The sequence below is a fragment of the Lissotriton helveticus genome, chromosome 10 (assembly GCF_964261635.1).
Source record: "Lissotriton helveticus chromosome 10, aLisHel1.1, whole genome shotgun sequence".
Lineage (NCBI taxonomy): Eukaryota > Metazoa > Chordata > Amphibia > Caudata > Salamandridae > Lissotriton > Lissotriton helveticus.
This window is the reverse complement of record NC_136071.1, coordinates 778,317,783-778,339,571: the sequence shown is the minus strand read 5'-3', so window position 1 is coordinate 778,339,571 and position 21,789 is coordinate 778,317,783. Positions and strand designations below refer to the sequence as shown.

At 44.4% G+C, this 21,789-nt stretch overlaps 1 protein-coding gene across 2 annotated transcripts in view; it reads right to left on the bottom strand.

The window, feature by feature from the left end:
* The window catches only part of LOC144784513 (integrin beta-1-like), a 423,772-nt gene that overhangs the window by 116,658 nt on the left and 285,325 nt on the right, over window positions 1-21,789 (bottom strand). For both annotated transcript variants that reach the window (XM_078663338.1, XM_078663337.1), the window contains exons 8-10: window positions 21,037-21,132; window positions 5,832-5,921; window positions 4,746-4,886 (exon numbers count right to left, since the gene is read on the bottom strand). In XM_078663338.1, the coding sequence (XP_078519464.1) occupies window positions 4,746-4,886; window positions 5,832-5,921; window positions 21,037-21,132 (327 nt within the window). The remainder of the gene's footprint in view (window positions 1-4,745; window positions 4,887-5,831; window positions 5,922-21,036; window positions 21,133-21,789) is intronic.

Sequence of the window (21,789 nt, the reverse complement as noted above, 5' to 3'; positions counted from 1 at the left end):
GCTGTAGTCTTCTCCCGACCGGAGTGGAATGGGGCGGGGGGAGGGGAGTCATTGGGTAGGGGTGGAGGCAGAGCGGGAATTGTTGGTCTTGCCTCTGCCCTTGTAGTTGTTACCTCTGTAACCACCTCTTTGGTAGCCCTTACTATATGTAGATTGTGTGGGGGCTTTGTAGGAGGTGGAAGCTGTGTCTGAAGCATATCCTTGTTACCTCTATAGGATGAGCGTCGAAATGAACGTCTGGGAGCCTGCGACTGCAAGGCTCCCATAGATTTTGCGGTCTGTATCCTTTATTTTTTGAGGGATACGTCCACATTGGGTCCGAATAAGTGTTGCTCAAAGGGTTGATTGAGTACAGCACTCTGGACTTCGGGTTTAAAACCTGATATGCGTAGCCACGCATGTCTACGCAGCAAAACACTTGTGTTAACTGCCCTGGAGGCAGTGTCTGCTGCGTTAAGTGCACAACGAATTGAGGTGTTAGTAATATTTTTCCCTTCTTGGATAAGCTCATTAGCTCTATCTTTGTACTTATCCGGGAGGTGCTGCATCAGTGAATCTAGTTCATCATAGTGTGCTCTGTCGTAACGTGCCAATAATGCTTGTGTATTGGCGGTATGCCACATGTTTGCTGCTTGTGAGGCGGTTCTCTTCCCTGACGCATCAAGGAGTTTAGAATCTTTGTTAGGTGGGGGAGCCTCACCTGACATTTGTGAGTTAGCAGTTTTGCGTGCGTTTGACACTACAAGCGAGCCTAGGAGTACTGGGCATTTAATGTAAGCTGGATCTGAGGGTGCAGCTTTATATTTTTTCTCTATTCTTGGGTTAATGACCAGAGTTCTAACTGGGTCTTTGAAAACCTCAGGGGCGTGTTTAATCACTTCTTTGAGCATGTCTGTATGCATATCCACCCCATGATATTGCGCTGCTCTATGTACCAACTGATTAAAGCCCATAGTGTCTTCTGGTGGGAAGGCCTAGAGGGGTATATGTCATCTTGAGGGGCATTTGGAACGTCTGGCGTGTTATAATCGTCCCATGGGTCAGGTGAGCTTGGGGAATAGATGGATCATCTGGGTTACCCCCTATGTCATCAGAGCTATCATCCCCATTATCATTATGTATGATAGTGTGTAGGGGAATGCTGTGCCAGGGGAACAGGTGGTGATGGCATAGGTGGAGGAGAAGGGGAAGGCACTCTTAGCGGGGAAGTGGCTATGTCCTTCTCTGGTGTTTCTAGTGGTCGTTTCTTTGAACTTAAAGTTAGTCGACCAGTAGTTGGATCTTTCACCAAAGTCTTTTGTGCAGGGTCCGGGTGAAATAAAGTCCTCTGCTGAACTGTGATATTTTGGTGTGGAGGAAGGTTTTGGCACCGAAGTTGCTTCTTTTGGTTTTTTGGTAATGTCTTTTGCAGGAGAAGCTGGGATCTTTTTCGGCTCCGACGATTTTTTTGGTGCAGATGAAGGTTTCGGATCGGGTTGTTTCTTCGGATCGGGTTGCTTCTCCGGATCCGAAGCTTTGCCTGGCTCAGACCTTGGTTTCGGTGCCGAGGTAGTACCTGCCTGTTTCGGTGCCAATGGTTTCGATGTGGGCGTGGCAAACGTTTGGTGTCTTTTTCGGTGCCGGTAGTTGTGCGTCGGCACCGTGTGGAGGTTGACTCGAGCCCGAGTCGTCTGAAGGCTTTGTTAGCTTCTTAGCCGGGCCCAAAGGTGGGGCAGTAGAAGCAGTGTCTCGGTGTGTACCCGAGCCCGAGGATGTGACCGGAGCCTTTTTGGGGTGTGTCGAGGAAGGGTCAGGGTCAACTGTCTATTTACGACCCGCTGTGCTGGAATGATGTCCTTGACATTGGAATCTTATGCCTCGGAGTTGCTGTCGACGCTATGTTGCTCTGGGACGTCAAAACCTTCCTCAAGATGTTGTCTGGAATCAGAGCTGAAGATCTTTGAGCCATTGTTCTCCCAGCTCTTCGGTCCCGGATTGTCTTCTTGGAGAAGAAGGAGGCACAAGCAGAACAGTCTCTGGCCTCGTGCTCCGGGGAGAGGCAAAGGTTACACACCTCATGAAGGTCGGTGTGGGGAAACCATGACCCAAATTGAGGACACTTTTTAAATGGCGTCCTTTCCATGAGCTGGCGTTGAGGCCTAGTTGGGCCGAAGGCCTTAGACGGCGACCGGAATCGAAGTCCTGGATGTTGATAGAGTAGCCTCGATTAGAAACGCGATCTAAACTGAATTCTCGAAGCTGGTGAGGATTGCGTGCCGATGGAAATCGGTTCCAACACGGAGCGCTGGAAAAACAATATGGGGATGGAGCCGATGCCCATGCTCCGTATCATCCAAATGAGGAGTCACCTATCCCGTAACTTCCAAAGACTTTTCTACAACAAAACAAACTACAAACATCTGGGCTCTTAGGTCCTGAGGGTCTCTAGGGCACAGGGACATTGTCGGTTTTTGTGGACTCTGGCCGTGGGGCTCTAGTGCATCGGTGTTTTGTCTAGCAGGGTCAAGCTGTGAGCATCTCTCACTTATTGACAGAGACCTGGTGAAGGGGGCAAAAAGGGTCAATCTTGAAGATGGCCTTGTGGATCCCAAGGTCTCTCAACAGTAGGTTGTGTTGGTGATATCTGGACTGGACATGCAACAAGCCTTGGTTGCGGCAACTGCTCTGGTAACCCGGATATTAGTGCAGGGCAGTGCCTGGGGGTCCTGGCCTCTCCAAACTCAGTGGGGAGATGGGTCTGACCTCATGGAGCAGGACAACCTTTTTCTGGGTTGCTAGAACGCTGGACCAGGAAGCCCCAGTCGGTGCCTTCTGGTGCAGGGAAGGGGCTCCTCCACTTCAAGGGGGAACTTGCCCAGTTGTTGAGATGCTTGTCGGTCCTCCAAGGGTTTGAGGAGGGGTTCCAGCTCTTTGTGAAGTCAACCTCGACGATTGGTTTTGTACAAGTAGCCTGGCAGGGCTTGGAGCCAAACAGTGCAGGTCCTTTGTTCTTGAACTGTAGGTCCTTCTCAGTTATCCTCGGTTCCCAGTAGTTGAAGTCTCGACTTGATCGGTTTTCCTGGTGTGAGGGAGCCACCTAAATACTCAATTCAGGGGTGTTAAGGGGAGTGAAGGGTAGTAGCCAATGGGCTACTTAACCATGGGGTCACTACACCCCCTATGTGGCCACTTAATGTGGGGGGTGGTTAGAACCCTCTCCTAGAATTCCTAATTCCACCCAAAACCAAATGATGGAACCCTTCTTTCTGTGTGCGGGTCCCTTAGGGTGGCGCAAGACATGCTGCAGACCTTCTGGATCCTCTTGAGTAGCCATGTCCTAGGTACCAGAGTTATCAATTACTAATGTCAATTGGGTTACAACTAGACTTTACTTGTTTTAGGGGAAAGAGCACTGGCACGGAGGTCTGGTTAGCCAGCCTCATGTCAAGGTCAGAGTTGAACATCTAGAATTTATAAATGGGACAAAATGTGGGGCAGGAAGAGACAACTGCAACAAAATTACAGCTTCCTACAGTCACGATGCCAATAGGTACATTTCCCACTCAGGTGGATTAGATTTGTAACATTGGCTGAGGCTGGAGAAGATTGCTCATTTCACTCAAGGTAAAGTAGCTTGGTCACCTGTGGTTAGCACACCACTTGTTTCACTATGCCATACTTAGCTCATTAACATTGGCTCTCTCTTTCTCTACAAGTGTCCCATTTAAGTTTCTCAGAATAGTACTTCTCACTTTCTATGCGAATACGTATTTACAACATGGTTTCCAGTTTTACCAAAGCCCTTAGACTTTCCAGGTTTAGGAAAGTCAGTTTGGAAGCTGGACAATTTTTGTTGTGGATACATCTTGGTGGAATTATCTTCCTGTTTAGTTTTCTAATCTTTAGACGTTCATGAAGAAAGCAAAACACTTTTGGTTAAAATTGTTGCAGATTTCTCTTTGCTTGTGCATCTATTCTAAGGCCAATAAACCATATTTGGCTCCAGTGTGCTTCTTGAACACTTGCTCATTGTCATCAGTTGTAGAAGCATTTTCCACACCCACAATACTCTTTGCCTTTCAGTACTCACTATGTAACATTAAGGAACCTCAACTGGCTAACATACAGGCCGTCTGTTAAGAGAAACTCAGACATGTAATGTGCTTTGGGTCTTGATCTGATGGAGTGCAGGCCAACAGGGAGATTCCTTTGACCTGGTCAGGAGAGCACAATCAAACTACTGACTTGTTCGAAAACATCTGAAATCAAGTATCCGACTGCGAACAGAGATCATTAATGGAGTAATGTCTTTCTCCCAGTTTTTACAGATTGTCCATTTGTTTGCAAAATAAGGCAAAAGGTAAAGGAAATAAAATGTAAAAAATTCCTGTACGTTATGCACCAGTTGTGAAAAACAGCTGTTCAGTAACATACCCTGAAGCTCTCAAATTAGCTCTTCAAGAGCAGTTTTACCTTGGTGGACCAAAAGCACAAATGGTCTTTTTTTATACAGTTACACATTTTATTTTCAAAATATCAGAACTAGATATGCAAGAGTGAAGAACCTTAAGGGTCTAAATATAAAATTGGGAATGCTTTTAATATGTCACACATCCTTTGCTAGAATATTTAAGCGTTAAGAATTTGTAGTAAAGGTTAACTGCGTTCACCGCAAATCTTCTAAAATTTCTCCATAGATTTTGGCAGCATGCATGATCTAGTAAAGGAAAGCAAACAATATTATGCATTAAAACTATGAAGTTTACCTCATCTCCAATTGATATGTTAGCACACTTTCTTCCGTTTTCACCAGTACCATTCACACCGTTTTTACAAAAGGACTTGTAGCTTATGGTAACACCCTCCGGAAGCTTGCTGTTTTCCAAGATGACCTCTGAAGATAAAGACTAAACAATTTTGTTAGTTAATTTCAAGATCAGCGGTCAAATCCAAGGGAAGAATATATATCATAAATAATACAAAACACCGCTATAGGTTTTCATTGCTTAACTGTTTCTTTTATTAGTTTATTAAAGTTCTTCATTTAGGCATGCAAATGTGATTTGCAGGTTCAAATTAAGTAAAACTGGATAATCATTCAGAAATAGCAGTTCATGCCTTGGGATTCACTCCAGATCATATCAACTATTAATATAGAGTCCTGAAATGGGTCCCAGATAATCTACCAAAAATCAATATTAAAAATAATGTTGCATATTTCTTGGCAAAGGCAACAAAAATGTTGCATGTTATGCCATAGAAAACAATTGTGCTGTAGTTTTATTTTTCTGCCCATAAAGTATTCTGAAGTAGAAGGGGGCTAAAGTGTTGAGAGGGGAAGGGAGCATGATAAGTGGGCCATATGCATCAATGGAGTCAACCGTTAAAATGGAGAATAATCTAGATAACATTCCAAGTACTACACAGTTCTACACAATGTAAATAGAAAATGGCAGCAATCCTTGCACCATGCCTATTCATCGGCTCGTGAAAACAGCACAATACATTTTAAAACATTACAAATGTTTAAAACATCGGAATAAGACATACAGAATTGGAGAGCTCAATTTTCTTGCTAGACTGAAACAAGTTACGTAGTTCAGAACTTCTGCTCATGGTGCAGCACTATCGACTGATTTAGAACAATTAAAAAGTTTAATTTGATAAGAACCATTAAGATGCATATATGTATGTTTCACAAAAGGCATAATCTGGATAATCAACAGAGTTAAATACAAATAATAACATGCTTAAGGCAGTGATTAGTAAAATATGGGAAGACTAAACGTCTACAAGCAAGAAGATTTTTTTTGACAATCAAAACACAAAGCTGCGGATTGCAACCCACTTACATTATAAGAGTCGATAATTAGATGAATCACATTGCTGGAATTTGATGAAAGGGTTCCCACAGCAGATTTTGGAATAAGATTTTTCAACTCCTTAAAAACAATACAAAAAGTTACCATTTAAAATAAAGATTAAAAAACTGTGCAAAAAAATAAAAACACAACTATTGAAAAACGCCATCCTGAGTCAGCCACTAAGGAAGAATTTAAATTTCCAAAGAACTCTAGTAACAAAGTAGAGTGTATTTTGTACTTTTGAAATGAAAATAAGGCATACACAATGCAGTTTATAGGGTCAATAAGCTTAACTGCAAAATACAATTTTAGATGGCAATGGGGAATGATAAAAATATCCAACAACTGCGAAAACTGCATACATTATGCCAGTCTCCTTGTAGGAAGCGGACTGTGCACAGTATACCTCAATTTGGTATAGTATCTACAGAGTCCAGTGGAACCCCAAAGGTAGGCAGAGGTAAAGTTAGATAGCCTTACTCTCGATTTGTGGTAGTGTGGTCGATCAGTAAGGCTCTATCAGAGGACAGTGTTAAGCATTTGTTGTACACACTCAAGTCAGCAAATGAATTCACACACTCAAAGACTGAACTTCAGACCAATTGTTTTTGTATAAAAATATTCTTTTAGTTATTTTTATTTCCTAGAACCAAGCAAGCCTGGCACAGGTAAGTGATAAATACTTTGGGGTAAATATACAGTTGTAACATGATTTGATTACTGTAGTGTTACTGATAATGCAATGCTTTTCAGAATACAGTACATATACTTTGTATAGGACTTTTATTAAAAAAACAGGTGAGTTAATTTTGAGATGTCTTTTCTTATACAGTGTAGTATACCTGGATACTACACTGGGACATTTCATGTAAACAGGTAAGTAAAATAGTTTTTGTTAGTACAATTTTAAAGAATTTCTTTAGGTTTTCCAACTCCACTCTTAGAAACTTTTCATAGAAAAACAGTCAATGTTAATCTATGGAGGAAAGGAAAATGCTACTTACCAGTATGCATCTTTTCTTTCCATGTAGGGCTGCAGAACCACACGCTATTGCATTAGATCACCATCTGGTGGTGGGCCCGGATGATTACACTTTGTTGTTGTCTTGGAAGAGACTTTGTCTGTTGGATGACTCCTCCCTTAGATCGTAGTGCGCATGGGCATCGACTCCATCTTCAGATTGTTTTCACCATTGGGTAAATGATGGAGTTGTAGGAGTACATATAGAGATGAACATGTATTGTGTATCTAAATAAGATAATACTGGAACAGACACCGGTAGCCAGGGAGGCGGGTGGGCGTGTGTGGTTCTGCAGCCCTACATGCCAGGAACAGATGCTTACTGGTAAGTAGCATTTTCCGTTCGAGGCATATGGGCTGCAGACCACACACTATTGCATAGATTGCACAGCAGTTTCTCCCTTAGCGGCGACCACCCGTCCTTCCAGAAACTCTTTGATTGCAGGTACTCTAAACAATGACAAATGTTGTCTGTTTTAAAGATATGCTGCTATAGCAGCAAGATGGAACCTGATTGAGGAATACGCTAAGTTAGATCTTTGCAGATGTAACAGATAGCATATAATGTTTTGTATGGAAACATCTAAGGGATTGATGATGTTATTTGTACAATATACAACAAACCTTTTCCACTTTGCTGCATAAGATGCTCTAGTGGTAGGGCGTCTTGCTTATTTAATGACACTCATAATCAGGTGGTAAATTTAGATACCCAAATTCTAAGACCTCAGGAGTCAAATCGCTAGATTGAGCTGCATTGGGACTGGATGCATAATCTCACCATGGTTCTGTGTTAGTAAATGTGGAGACAGTTTTAGTTTGTGATGTGGTACTACTGACATCTCTAGTAGTGTGGTGTACCAAGGATGTCTTGCCCACGTTGCTGCTATGAGAATCAATGTGAGAATGTTGCTGTAGCTTGCGTACCACTAATGGAATTAGTGGGAGAGGTGGACAAGCGTACGCAAATTTGTTTGACCAGTTCATCCATACCACGTTGCCTTTGGATAATGGGTGTAGGTATCTGGCGGCAAAGCTTGGGCATTTGGAGTTGTGTTTTGTAGCAAACAGATCCATCTCGGGTTGACCCCACCTTTGAAAAAATGGCTGAAGAACTTGATGATGAAGTTCCCATTTGTGTATCTGTTGTCTTTGACGACTTAACAGATCTGCAACTTCATTGTGAACTCCTGGTAGATGTTCTGCTAATAGAAAAAATTTCTGAGAAATGGCCTATCTCCATATGCTCTGTGCCAGCCGGGAGAGCTGTAGGGTGCGTTTTCCTCCTGGTTTTTGAATGTAATACATTGCTGTCATATTGTCCGTCCAGACTAGTACAGCTTGGTTTGATAGGTAATGCTGAAACGATGTTAGAGCTACAAAAATCGCTAGTAACTCTAGATGGTTTATGTGGAGTAGTTTTTGTTGCATTGTCCATGTACCCTATACTGTGTGATTTTGTAAATGCGCTCCCCATCCTGTGAGAGATGCGTCTGTGGTTAGTATTATCTGTGGAACAGGTTCTATAAACGGCCAGCCCTTGGAAAGGATCTTGGTGTTCCACCATTGCAGAGAGCGATATGTCCGGTCGTCTACCACCACCAGATCTGTTATTTGTTGCTGAGCCTGATTCCTCTGACTTGCCAAGCACCCTTGAATGGGGCGCATTTGTAGTCTTGCATATGGCACTATGAAAATGCAAGATGCCATCATTTGTATTAGGTTCATAAACACTTGAGCTGGTAGTGAGTGTTGTGGCTGGAATCTTTTGCTAAGATCCTGCATAGTTTGCATTCTTGCTGGGTTGGGGTACACTATTGCTTTGGAGGTATCTATTGTAGCACCCAGATACTGCTGAGACAGGGATGGTTGGAGATGGGATTTCTTTTGATTTACTGTGAATCCCAGTTTGTGTAGCAGACATATTGTTTGATGCGTGTGCTGTACACATTGGTTGTATGACTTGGATTTTATTAACCAATCGTCCAGATATGGCAAGACGTGAATGTTGTCCCTTCTTAAGTGTGCTGCTACTACTACTGCTAGACACTTTGTGAACACTCGAGGTGCTGTAGTTACTCCGAAGGGGAGTACCTTGAATTGGTAGTGTTGACCTTATAGAATGAACCTTAGGTACTTTGTGCGATTGATGTATGGGAATGTGGAAGTAGGCGTCCTTGAGATCTAATGTGGCAAGGAAGTCTCCCTTCTTTAGCAACGGTAGAACCTGTTGTAGTGTGACCATATGAAGGTGGTCTGATTGTATGTACAGGTTTAGGGGCCTTATATCTAAAATAGGTCTGAGGGACCCGTCCTTTTTGGGTATGAGAAAGTGTAGAGAATAAACTCCTGTGTTTTGATGTTCTTTTGGGACTGGTTCTATTGCATTCTTTTGCAGTAGAGATTCCACCTCTTGTCTTAGCAGTATGAGGTGTTCCTGTGACATAGGACGCTGTCTGGGTGGTATTGTGGGAGGAGTGGAAATGAGCTCCAGACAATAACCAGACTGAATTATTTCTCTTACCCACCTGTCTGTGGTGATGGAGTTCCAGACAGGTAGGAACTGTTGTAATCTCCCCCCGACAGGAGTGGAATGGTCTGGAGGGATGGAAGGGAAGTCCCTGTTTGGGAGTAGAGGTGTTGCGATTGTTGTTTCCTCTACCTCTATCCTTATTGTTGTTTCCTCTATAACCTCCTCTATAATTTCTTTTATTATGCGAGGTTTGGTTGGGCGCTTGAAAAGAAGAGGAGGTATTGTCTGTTTGGAAACCCTTAGAGGCGCCCCTATATGAGGAGCGACGAAAGGAAGGTCTATGGGCTTGTGTTTGTAAAGCTCCCATGGATTTTGCCGCGTCTATCTTTTTTCATCTTTTCTAGTGCACCATCAACTGATGGACCGAAAAGATGTTCTTGGTCAAATGGCTGGTTTAAGATACTGGCTTGTACTTCTGGTTTAAACCCAGAGATACGTAACCATGCATGTCTATGCAACAATACCCCTGTGTTTATTGCTCTAGAAGCTGTGTCTGCTGTGTCTAGTGCACATCCTATGGAAGCATTTGTAATAACTTTGCCTTCCTGTATTAGGTCAGAAGCCCTGGTTTTGTATTGCTCTGGCAAGTGTTGCATGAGTGACTCTAACTCATCATAATGAGCTCTATCATATCTTGCTAACAAAGTTTGAGTGTTAGCAATCCTCTAGGCATTAGCAGCTTCGTTTTCACGAAGCATCTAAAAGCTTAGACTCTTTGTAAGGAGGTGGAGCATCTCCTGTTTGCGAATTAGCTCTTTTTCTCGCATTTGACACTACTAGTAAGTCCAATGGCAACTGTGCTTTAATGTATGCTGGATGAGTTGGAGCCACTTTGTACTTTGAACTGCTTGGCAGTTCGGGCTGGACTGTTCCCATGAGGCACAGGGTCAGACTGATTTGCATATGGCCATGTCTGAACTGGGGTGGCAGAGTGGGCTAAAGAACGGTGATGGATTAAACCCACATCTGTTGACTGGGTGTGAGTGTTTGATTGGTTCAGATGCTCCGTCCATCACCACCCCCTTTTGTACTACTTTTTTTCTAGTCTGGGATTAATTATCCTTGCTCTGACTGGGTCCTTAAATATTTCAGGTGCATGTCTTACCACTCCACTAAGTATTGGAAGTGTGGTTGTGGTCTTACGTGATGACATTAAAGTGTCCATTAGGAAACCTTCTTCCATTGTATCTGTGTGTAGGTCTACCCCATGGAAAGTGGCTGCTCTGTGAATGAGCTGCGTAAACCCAATAATGTCATCTGGGGGAGATGGTCTAGATGGGTATACATCATCCTGTGGCAGATCTGGTGCATAATAATCTTCCTATGGGTCACCTGATGGCCCAGGAATATCATCTGGGTCATTAATGTCATCCATGTGATAATCACTCTGTATGTCCTGTGAGTAACTATCCCCATCATCCTCATCTTGTGGTATAAGACTGTGTACTAGATGGTGAATCTACAGGAGAAATTTCTACTGGTACCTCTTTCTGGTAAAGGGATCCTCATTGGTGAAGTTTGAGCATGCTTTTTTTTAGAGGCACTGGCGGTGTTTTAGGATAGTCCATTTTCCTCTTTTCCTTTAGTGTGCAACCAGATTTGCTCTTGGCACACTGTTGATTTCATCTGGAGACTTGCTACACCAGGAGTAGCTGTACTAGGACTAGGGAACTTCTTGTTAGGACAGGTAGCATCTCCAGTTAAGTGTCCCAACTTTTACAGTTGTTACACCAGACCGTTAAAGGATCAACGTTCTTTCACCTGTACTTGTTGGTAGATTGGGCAGAGTTTTGGGACCCCCCCCCCTGTGCAGGTTTGTGGGGCCCTTTTGAAGACTCAGGCTTTTTATCTTGGGGGATTCTCAGCACCTTTTCCCTGGGGAGGTTTTGTAAACCCTTTCTTTTTGTCACCCCAATGGTTGTTTTTGTCGCCCTTGTCTTGACCCAATGGTCTGCCTTCTTTCCCAATTCTTGGGGAGAAATTAGACCTAGGTCTACCTAATGCTAACGTTTCATTAGTGCAATGACTTAAAATATGTTATTTCATAAACAGATTCTAAAGTCCATTGAAATCATGCACACTGTGCCCAGTTAACCAACCATCTAGTGTTTTGACTGAGTAGTCTACGAAGTAAATCCAGGATTGGTTTTGTGAGCCCCCCTGAATCTAATTCTATATTCCTCAGTTGTGAGCCCAAACCCCTTAATCAAGAATTCTCTGTATGAGGTCATAGGACCCAGCATTTCCCCCAGAAAAAGTCAGGAGGCTGTCTCTGCAGTTATCAGAGAACAGTTCCCAAAGGAGTGCCCCCAGTGTGACTTCTTCACTTTTCTCATTTCACAAGCCCTCTCAAATGCTGTGAACCATTATGTGATATCATCACTCTGTTCATATTTAGGGACAATCCCTTTGAGGATTTTAGGATCATAAGATTGCTCTTTATCCTTAAGTAAATTACAGCCACCATTGATGGGTGCTAGGCCCACCTCTGCTCTCTCTCCCTCTAGAGAGCCAGCAACCTGATCTCTAGAGCCAGCAACCTGGTCTCTAGATCCAGTCTTTTGGTAAACCTTGCTAAAAGTCTGTCCTCCTTGTTGAGGCTGTCTTCAATGTCCTCAGTGGTACCTGATCCACCTGTGTGGGATCTAGAAACTGAGAGGCTGACTCTTGGAGTCAGGGGCACTCGGGCCCTTTTCTCCCTATGAAGTGAAGGGGGTTGCTCTACCTGGTCGCCCCCTTCCTTTTCTTCCTCATCCGATTGGTCTTCCCATTTTCTGATGGGTGGTTCTTAGCATACCAAACAGCCCCTGGAGCTTTTGTTTGGTGGGATGGGACCCCATGGCTATGTTTTTAATCTTACTTAGGGACCATACCTCCTTAAAAGACAAGTGAAGGTAAGGGGTGAGGTCAAGCTCCTCAACCAGGTCCTCTATGGCATTGTGGTTTGCACTCTCACACTCCTGAGTTAATCTTTATTGGTGCTCTCCTAGAAAATTATCTATAAAACAGGAAGTTATTCTGTATTCCTTTAAATGTCTTTAGTGATGAAATCAATGATCTGACTGGTGATCAGATATGTGAGGTTATCTCAGGACATGGCAGGCACACGTTATAGTTTGCACTGTAATCCATCGTTAAAGGATTTGAGAGGTTTTGAACCAGAATGGACCTCCTCCTCTGGTGCTAAAATTCCTCTTCCCATGAAGTCTGCAAGTCATTTTTAACTGGACACAAACACACTGCAAGAGGCCTTAGACCCTGGTTGGAAATTTGCGGGGCTTGTGGTCCCAGCACACAACTTAACAAAATAACACACAAAGAAATAAATACTACATTCATAAGCTTCAGTTACAAAGCGGTAAGGGAAGGAGTATGTTACTTATCCTGTAAGCATATATTTGTAGCGTGTAGTGCTGCAGGTTCACATGCAATGCATACTCCTGCCTTCTAGTGTTGGGCCCGGACACTGCAAGTTGCTTATCCGAGGAAGTTTATGATCAGCGTTGTGCGTCGATTTTTCCTTCTACGCGCATTACTGCTCATGTTCAACAGTTCCTTTGTCAGATAATGTTTTTTTTCCCCTTGCCATATATGGAGTGAGTAAATAGTGTGCTAAGTTAGTGCTTGCTGTTGAATATGCTGCATTTGTGTGTATGTTTTTAACCATCTAATACCTGCAGGGAAAGCAGGAGAGTGCATGTGAATCTGCAGGACTATACGCTACGAATAAATGTTTACAGGGTAATCTACTCCATTTGTAGCATGTGTTCATAAGGGAGTTTTCCAGAGAGTTCGAAAGGCGCAATAATTAGGCTGAAATAGAAGAAGAATGATGCCACGCAGACCACGAATTACCGCCTATTCAGCCTGACTGATGTATTCTCCACAGTATAGTTAGGTCAAATAAAAAACTGGGTGGAGCAAAATAACTTAAGCCCGGCCGAGTAAGGTGGCTTTAAAGAAGGCTACTCAACAATCAACCACTGCCTTAGTTTATGGACAATGGCAAAGAAGTCTATTGAGTTGAGGGGCTGATTATTTTGTTGATTTCCAGGTCACCTTCGACTTGGCGGACCGTAAGCTGCTGTGGAATATGCAGAGGCAGCTCGGCATCAACAAGGCGTTGCTTGCTCTTATTCAGGTACTAAACACTCAGAATTGGGCCAGAGTGGTCTTAACTACCAGAGGCACACTACCAAAGAGAATTCAGATCAATAATGGCCTACGACAGGGCTGTGTTCTGGCTCCCTTAGTATACGCTTATTTTTGCCCGATCTACCAAAAACAAAACAAAACAAAACAAAAAAGCAGTCTTTGCCCCAAATGAGTGGGACCCACTTGCCAGGACTACTGTACGCCGATGATTTGGTGTTAGTAGACATGACAGAAGTGGGACTACAAAAGAAACTGGATTTCTTCCATGACTACTGCTTAAGCAAAAGACTCAGGGTTAACTTGGAAAAGACAAAGATAATGGCGCTGGGGAAAGAAAGGGGGGGTTTTTAATTGGTGCGTGGACGGAAATGAAGTTGTAGTTGAAAAATCGAAACACTTGCGAATGTGGTTTGATGCCAAGTAAAATAGGAGAGATTACGTTGAATGGCCAAGAACTATGGCATTGTCCAGGGTATAGGGTCTAAAACAGTAAACTCTAAATTATGGAGGACCCTCTCTACGCCCCATACCTTCTGCCTTTAATGCAATCGTCCGCCCCCAATTCAAATATGGGGTGGAAGTGCTAACCCTAGGTGGCAAATTGGATTGGTATCCTGATGAGTGTAAATGTGTGAAAAGGCTCCTCGCATTGCCGCCCTTAACTAGGGTTGAATGCCAGATAATGGCCTAGAGCTATTTGGGGTTACAAGCTACACTGAAAGTCTGGCATAGAGATGAAACCCTCAAAATACCACACCTCTGCAAAGTGGAGATAAAGAACCGTGAACTGAACTAAGCCTCCAAAGTAAGTCATTTGTTAGATAAGGTCTGCGTCAAATTGTCACTAATGCCAGATCAGTGGAGGGGGATATAGATCCCTAAGCAAGAGCTATGCAGCATTATAACCAAAAGCGCAAGAGAGGAGGATCTGTTTTACATGAGGGGTAAGTCGTGCAAACAATTTCTGGTTAAAGGTTGGAGCAATGATGACCAATTTCCGTATATTGAGATCCCACCAAACACCAAGCTCAGGAATGCATTGTTAAAAATTCCAGGTCAGGATAAATCCAGGTTACATAAATAAGAAGACAAAAACAGTCTCGAGGCTAGCAGAGCATGCGCACATGTGGGATGAAGGCAAAATGTAATGGGAGATATTTTACTGGACTGTTTTTGGTTTTCAGTCGAACGGAAACCATTTTTAAAATCGGGATCAAGACCTCAACTTGTTGGTAGTCATAAGATTTTTAAATGCAATACGGAAGTCATTAAAAGGTATGTCGAATAATTTGTAAGGGACCTAGTGGGTTGCTACCCTCCACCAAACAGTTTATTTCCTTTTAGATTTTGTATTTATATTGGCGATATGTGATTTTAACTACTTTTATAGGTTCAGGATTATAGGATGCATTTGTGGGAATGTTTATAGACTAAGGTCTAATTAAACAACTATTTGACTGACTGACTCAGAAGTCAGTAACACTCCACCCTGATAAGGCTAAGGCTACTAGACCACACTACCCGAGACAGAGCACCTTGGGATTGCTACAGCAAGCCCCTGTCCATTCATAAGGGATACCTGGACTATTTACACAGAATACATTTTTTTGGTATACTATATTGTGAATAAGTGCCTTTTGACATGGTAAGCACCCCACTTTATGCCTGGAAAATGATGTGGTTCTGATTGAAAGTGAACAGGGTCCCTGCCAAACAATTCCCCTGTACCAGAGCTCCTTCCCTGAAACGGTATCACGGTTGGCACTTCAGAAGAAACCATCTGCAAAAAAAATAACTCTGCCATGAGGGACCGGGAACTTGCCTCCGGATCCACCTCTGCACCCGAAGTCCACAGCCTGAGTCCCAGTGGCCCCCCTGGTCCTTCAAAGGTTCCAAATGCTTCCGAGCCAGTGTCCGCCATGGGCTGACCCCTGCCGGACTCCTCTTCTACGCCTGCAACCTCTACTTGAAGGCTCCCTCTGACAGCGACCTGCCCAGTAAGAGTTTTCCGACGCCCAAGGACTCCGCGGCACCCGTAGGCCCTGTGGACCTCCACTTTGGGGTCCATACGTCCCTAGCATCTTTTACCTGGGCAGCTGTGCATTTTCTTGGTCCGACCTCCTGGCCTGAGTCCACAGCCTTTGTTCACAACCGATCTCCTCCATTGAAAAGCAGTGGGTGCCCATTACTGCGTTGGCACTCTGCACCCAGCTGTACCCGTGCCACTGTGGGTGTAAGTTTGGTGTTGCCTTGCCCCACCCTTACCTTAAATAAGGGAGTTCAACTCTAGACACCACTTTGCTCACCTGTAAGCAGTGCATCGTCAAATCACCCCAACTTGAAACTTTCCTGATGCAGACCTCAAACCCCTGACTGGATTTGTAAGTCGTGTACTTACCTGTGAAACTGCATTCTTGTTTTCCTCCCATAGGTTAACATTGCAAAGCTTGAAACAAATGTCCACTTTTTCAAGTGTAAAGTATTTTTTCCTTTAAAAGTTACTTACCTTTTTACAAACATCTTTGTCTTTAAATAAATCTTGAAAGAAGCTTATTTTTAGTGTGGAGTTTCTCCTTTTTGAGTTGTGTGTCATTTATTAGTCACTGTGTGCACAACAAATGTCTTACACTCCTCTGTGCTAGGCCTAAGGCTGCTCGCCCACACGACTACAAATAGAGCACTTTAGGTTTACATTGAGCCGAGATCAACGCCCTACTCAAAAATCCCAAGGCAGACCCAAGAGACCTCAAGAACTTCTGACCCATCTCTCTGCTCCCCTTCCCGGCCAAGGTCATCGAGAAAATTGTTAACAGACAGCTAACCTGATACCTCGAACAGAACAGAATCGTGGACCCTTCCCAGTCAGGGTTCCGCAGCAACCACAGCACCAAGACCACCCTAATCGCCGCCGCCACCGACATCAGGACCCTGCTAGACAACGGGGAGACTGCAGCACTCATCCTCCTAGACCTCTCCGCCGCCTTCGACACCGTATGTCACCGCACACTACGCGCACACATCCACACCGCAGGGATCCGAGACAAAGCTCTGGAATAGACCACTTCCTTCCTCTCCGGCAGAACTCAGAGTGTCCGCCTCCTCCGTTCCGAAGCCTCCGAGATCATCTGCGGCATACCCCAAGGATCCTCCCTCAGCCCGACACTGTTCAACATTTACATGGCCCCGCTTGCACACGTCGCCTGACAGCACGACCTCAACAAAATCTCCTATGCCGACGACACTCAACTGATCCTCTCCCTCACCAAGGACCCCCATCACCGCCAAAGCCAACCTCCATGAAGGAATGAAGGCCATCACCGACTGGATGAAGATCAGCAGTCTGAAGCTGAACTTGGACAAAACGGAGGTTCTCATCCTCGGCTCCAACCAGTCAGCCGGGACGACTCCTGGTGGTCAACAGCACTGGGGGCAGCCCCGACCCCCACCGACCATGCACGCAACCTGGGAATCATCCTCGACTCAAGGCTCTCAATGACCAAGCAAGTGAATGCCGTCTCCTCCTCCTGCTTCAACACCCTCCGCATGCTCCGCAAGATCTACAGATGGATCCCGACAGATACAAGAAAGACAGTCACCCAGGCCCTCGCCAGCAGCAGACTAGACTACGGAAATGCCCTCTACGCGGGAGCCCCGACCAAGCTCATCAATCGACTACAACACATCCAAAACGCCTCGGCACGACTGATCCTCGATGTACCACGACACGGCCACATCACCCCCACCTGAGAAACCTGCACTAGCTCCCCGTCAACAAGAGGATATCCTTCAAGCTCCTCATCAACGCACACAAGGCACTCCACAAGACTGGCCCAGCCTACCTCAACAGACTGCTCTCCTACACCCCCAACCGCCAGCTATGCTCAGACGACCTCTCACTCGCCACCGAGACATGGAACACACCCCCACTGAGCCTACGACAGACCCAAGACCTTCAGGAGGACACTAAAGACCTGGCTGTTCGATCAGTAGCGCGCCCCTCACCCAGCACCTTGAGACCCTCACGGGTATGTAGTGCGCTTAACAAATGACTGATTGATTGTACACTTCGGGGGAGTCTATGGACAATAGAACCACTTAGTGGTATACCACATACAGACCCAGCTTCCCACATACAAAAAAGACAGCTTCCTACACTATGAGATAACCGTTTTGGACAAGGTTGAGGATCCATTTGCCCAAATTGACCCTCCACCACTCCTGGAGGAAGGCGTTTATCCATTTTGGACAAGGCTGAGGATCCATTTGCCCAATGTGACCCTTCTCCACTCCTGGAGGAAAGCTTTAACCTCCACTTGTATCCTTGTGTCGGGAACGGTGGGGCTCCATGTGTTTTGATTTTTCCTTGGTCGAATAATTTTTTGGGCGCCGGGATAGTCTTTTGGGACTTTGGGGACACTGAGTTTTGGTCAGCTGCTGCTGCTTACTCTCGTCCCCCCCACCTCCCCCCACCCCCCTTCGGAACCTAGGGTCTTTCTGTCGGGGTCTCCATCTTTAGGTTTCTTCAAGGGACCAGGTCCCATCTCAACGCCCTATTGCTCAGCGGTTGACCATTTGGCTTGTGCCACTTTGGTGCCCTGGTTATCCTCTTCCTCATTAGACAGCCCTAGCTCTCTTAGGGCTATGCACTCCTTCCGCACTTGCATGGTGGCATAGTGTTCCTGTTTCCACTTGACTCTAGTCTTCAGAGTCTTTGGGAGGAACTCGGCACACATCTCACCGCCTTTGGCGTTATGATCCCTGGGTAAGCAGGGCAAATTTGTGGAGGCAATCAGGACAGGGCCTAAAAAGATTGTTCTCCATTTCCCTGGACGGGTCGGCTGTCTTGTCACGGTCAGTGACTTCTCACACTGCATGGTCGCGCTCTCACGTGGTGCACCTTCTCTTCGATGCTTTGTCTTTTCTCTTCTACAGATGTTTTACATGGTGGATATTCTCTTCTGCGACTGCAGAGGTTTGGCTGCTGCTTCCAGACCCAAGGGCAGAAAAAGGAATCTGAAGATGTCGACCACGCACCGAGGCTTCTAGGGCGCACATCTGACATCACAGAAGGATGGGCATAGCACCAAGTAACAAAGAATTCTGCCCCAAAAACTAGATTGGCAAATAATGCACAGCATGTGAACCAAGAAAAGATTAATGCTGCATGACTTGAGGTTATGGTCTAACCCCTACTTTTCACTGAAACTAAACCAGCTAGAGCAATGATTCAAACTTGTCTGGATGACTGGCTACTGCAAATCAATCAAAGCACGAGCTAGGAATATAAAAACGGACTCTTTGGGGGCTGCCCAGGCACGCCAATGGTAAAAAGTAGAATGGAGAAGGAGCAGGTTCGCCCCAGATGCAGAAAAGTGTCACATTGCATCTTCAAGACTGCAAGTGATTATTTTTGGTTGTTTCAGTGACTCACGTCAGTAACGCTTGCTTGTGGTTTCCGGCAACTGGTTCCACTGAAACCATCTTTACAAAGCTCTTCAGTCTGTAGGGTTTTTATTAGAAATGTAATGTCTGGTTGCCTACGGTATGCAACTAAGCCAGGCAGAAGCCACCACTCAAGTCAGTGCAAGTTAGTTACACACGAAAGATAACCTGTGCTCACCCTTGTAGCTTTCGTAGAGGAGTCAGGCTTATTATCAGATGCAATGTGCAAAGCATTTGGGCAACAGTCACAGAGAAACATAATGACCACCACAAAAGAGACTCCACACAGCATCATATAAAAATATATAGTATTTTGTACATAACGTAGGCCAAAAAGACATGAATCAAATACTTTTGTAAGATGTATCCCCCACAGGTAGGTAACTCATAACTACTTCCCAAAGTATGCAGTATTTAAGTATCACACTAGTTACAGATAAAACATTGCATGGATATCACTTTACATATATTTGCCCCTATGGTAGTCCTTATAACCCTTTTAGCACTCCTATGGCGAATGTGTTACAGTATCCCACACTAGTGCAATAATAGAAAGAATCATATGTTGCCACAGACATGATTCGCATGTATATCCTGAAGATATGCAAATGCCACTAAATGTATGCAGCACAAAAGTTCTTTCCCAGATTTGCACATTTCTCATACTCCATTAGAGGCAACCATAAATACTGCACCAATATTACTTTACCTGCATGTTGAAAGGTACTACAGTAACCCACTGTGCTACGTAGCACTTCCCTTCCAGAGGTCGCAAGTAAGCGACATTAATCTCCCTCACAATGAGTGGGGAGATACTCCGCTGCAGTATCGTGGTCCCCAGGACAATGGTAAAGACCATCTTCAGGCACGCCCAGCAGCCTGCTACAGGTAGGTCGCCTTCGGGCTGCACAAGTTGAAAATGCCCTAGCGAACAGGCTAATACTGCCCTCTGGGACATATCCAGCTGCACGCGGTGCAGCAACCTCAGCTCCCTCTTTTACAAGGCACGCTGGAGACCTCGCCCGGTCTAGTGTTGTACACCATGGTTCCGCTGCATAATTAAAATAAATAAAAATAAAAAAACCCTACCTTTCTGCGGATCTTGCGTCTCCAATGCTCCTGCTCCCCTGCTTTCCTGCCTCTGACAGGAAGCAGACAGCCAGGTTCCCTCCCCATAGCCAGTCACAATGCTGGAAGCAGCATTATTGGTTGGGACGGCGCCCAGCAAGGAGCTAATGGGGTGGCCATGTTCTCCATGCAGGCTGCATTGCAGCCTGTAGAGTGTGCATAACTGGTTTGGGTGGCCCGAGAGGGCTGACCAAATAGTTTTTGCGCACTCAGGAGGGGGCAAACTACTTTCCCCTGCCATGCTCAAAGAGCAGAGCAGCCCCACCCGCCCCCGCCCGCAATGAGCAAAGCAAACATAAAATGGTAATATCTAAAAGTTATTAGTGCAAAAGTGCACGAAAGCAGTGGTGCGACGCGCCTCTACCCCACTGGAGGAGCTGCCCCTGGAAATAACATGACAGTCGAGAAGGAGTAGAACATTCTCGATGGGCCAGGGAAACCAGTTTTAAATGACAGTTCCCACACAGCATAAAGCCTCACAAAATAATGAGGATGCCCAACTAATCTTCCAACAGCACAGACATTGACAACCCAAAATATGTACAAACTTTCACAGTGGATTTTAATTCTATGCATGTGTGGAGTCTTTCCCCATAACTCTGCCATCTAAAAGATCAAAGGAACAGCATGACCTGTATTGATGGGGCAATTGTGTCAAGTTTTAATATCAAGTGACCTAAAGTCAACTGTTGGTTTGCCCTAATTTTAATTTGGCAAAATAAACCACCAATTTCTTCTAGAAAGAATTGTGAAAAAATCATGCATGATTTTATGTTGCTTTACCTTACAAAGTTAAGATGTCAGAAAAAGCCCTGATCCTAAGGCTGTTAAATAAGAACTTATTAACTATTTAAATGTTACCACTGATCAAAATGTAGCTACAACTACAAGAGTTTTTTAAAATTAATATTTACCTTGTACACAGGCTGAAATTCTTCTGTAATGGCAAATATGGTTTGAATGTTGTTTTCACTTAGCTTCTGCACAAGATGAGCAATGGAAGGATAATCCTGTTAAACAAAGCAAAGGATTAATTCAATAACAAAGTAAGTCAATCAACTTCAAAACCAAAGAAAAAGTTTACCGATTTGAACAATCTCTTCTTGATAATCATTACACATAATGATGCAGATGGCAGTGTATTACTAGAAAGTTTAAAGAAATGTCTCCACTTCTCTCTATTGCAGAAATGCGTAACAATTGCTTTTTCGCCGTTCAATTATTTTAGAGTCATGAACCATACAAGTCAGCCGCAGGAGCAAAATATATAAACATCGCTTTCGGTTTTGCTGCGAGTTTTTTTTTATTAACATGTATGCACCCTTATGCCATCTAATGTTCTAGCATGGAAATGCATCTTATTTATGTAAGAAGCGGACTCTATATAGTGCACGAATAAGGAGGTACACTGTGCAGAGAGCCCAGGCAACCCTTATTGGTTTACAGAGAGGAAACACGATAACACTAAATCCTCTTTTGTGGCAGTGTGGGCGTGTAGTTTCGGCTTATCAGAGGGTAGTGCTAAGCATTGTTTTACTCAGAGGCAATAATTGAGACATTCACTCAAAGAATAAATCCGAGACCAGTTTAGAAAAATAACTTGTATTTTTGTACACATTTTGATACCCAGAACTTCGTAAGTAATGTTTTAAAATATTTAATTTTAC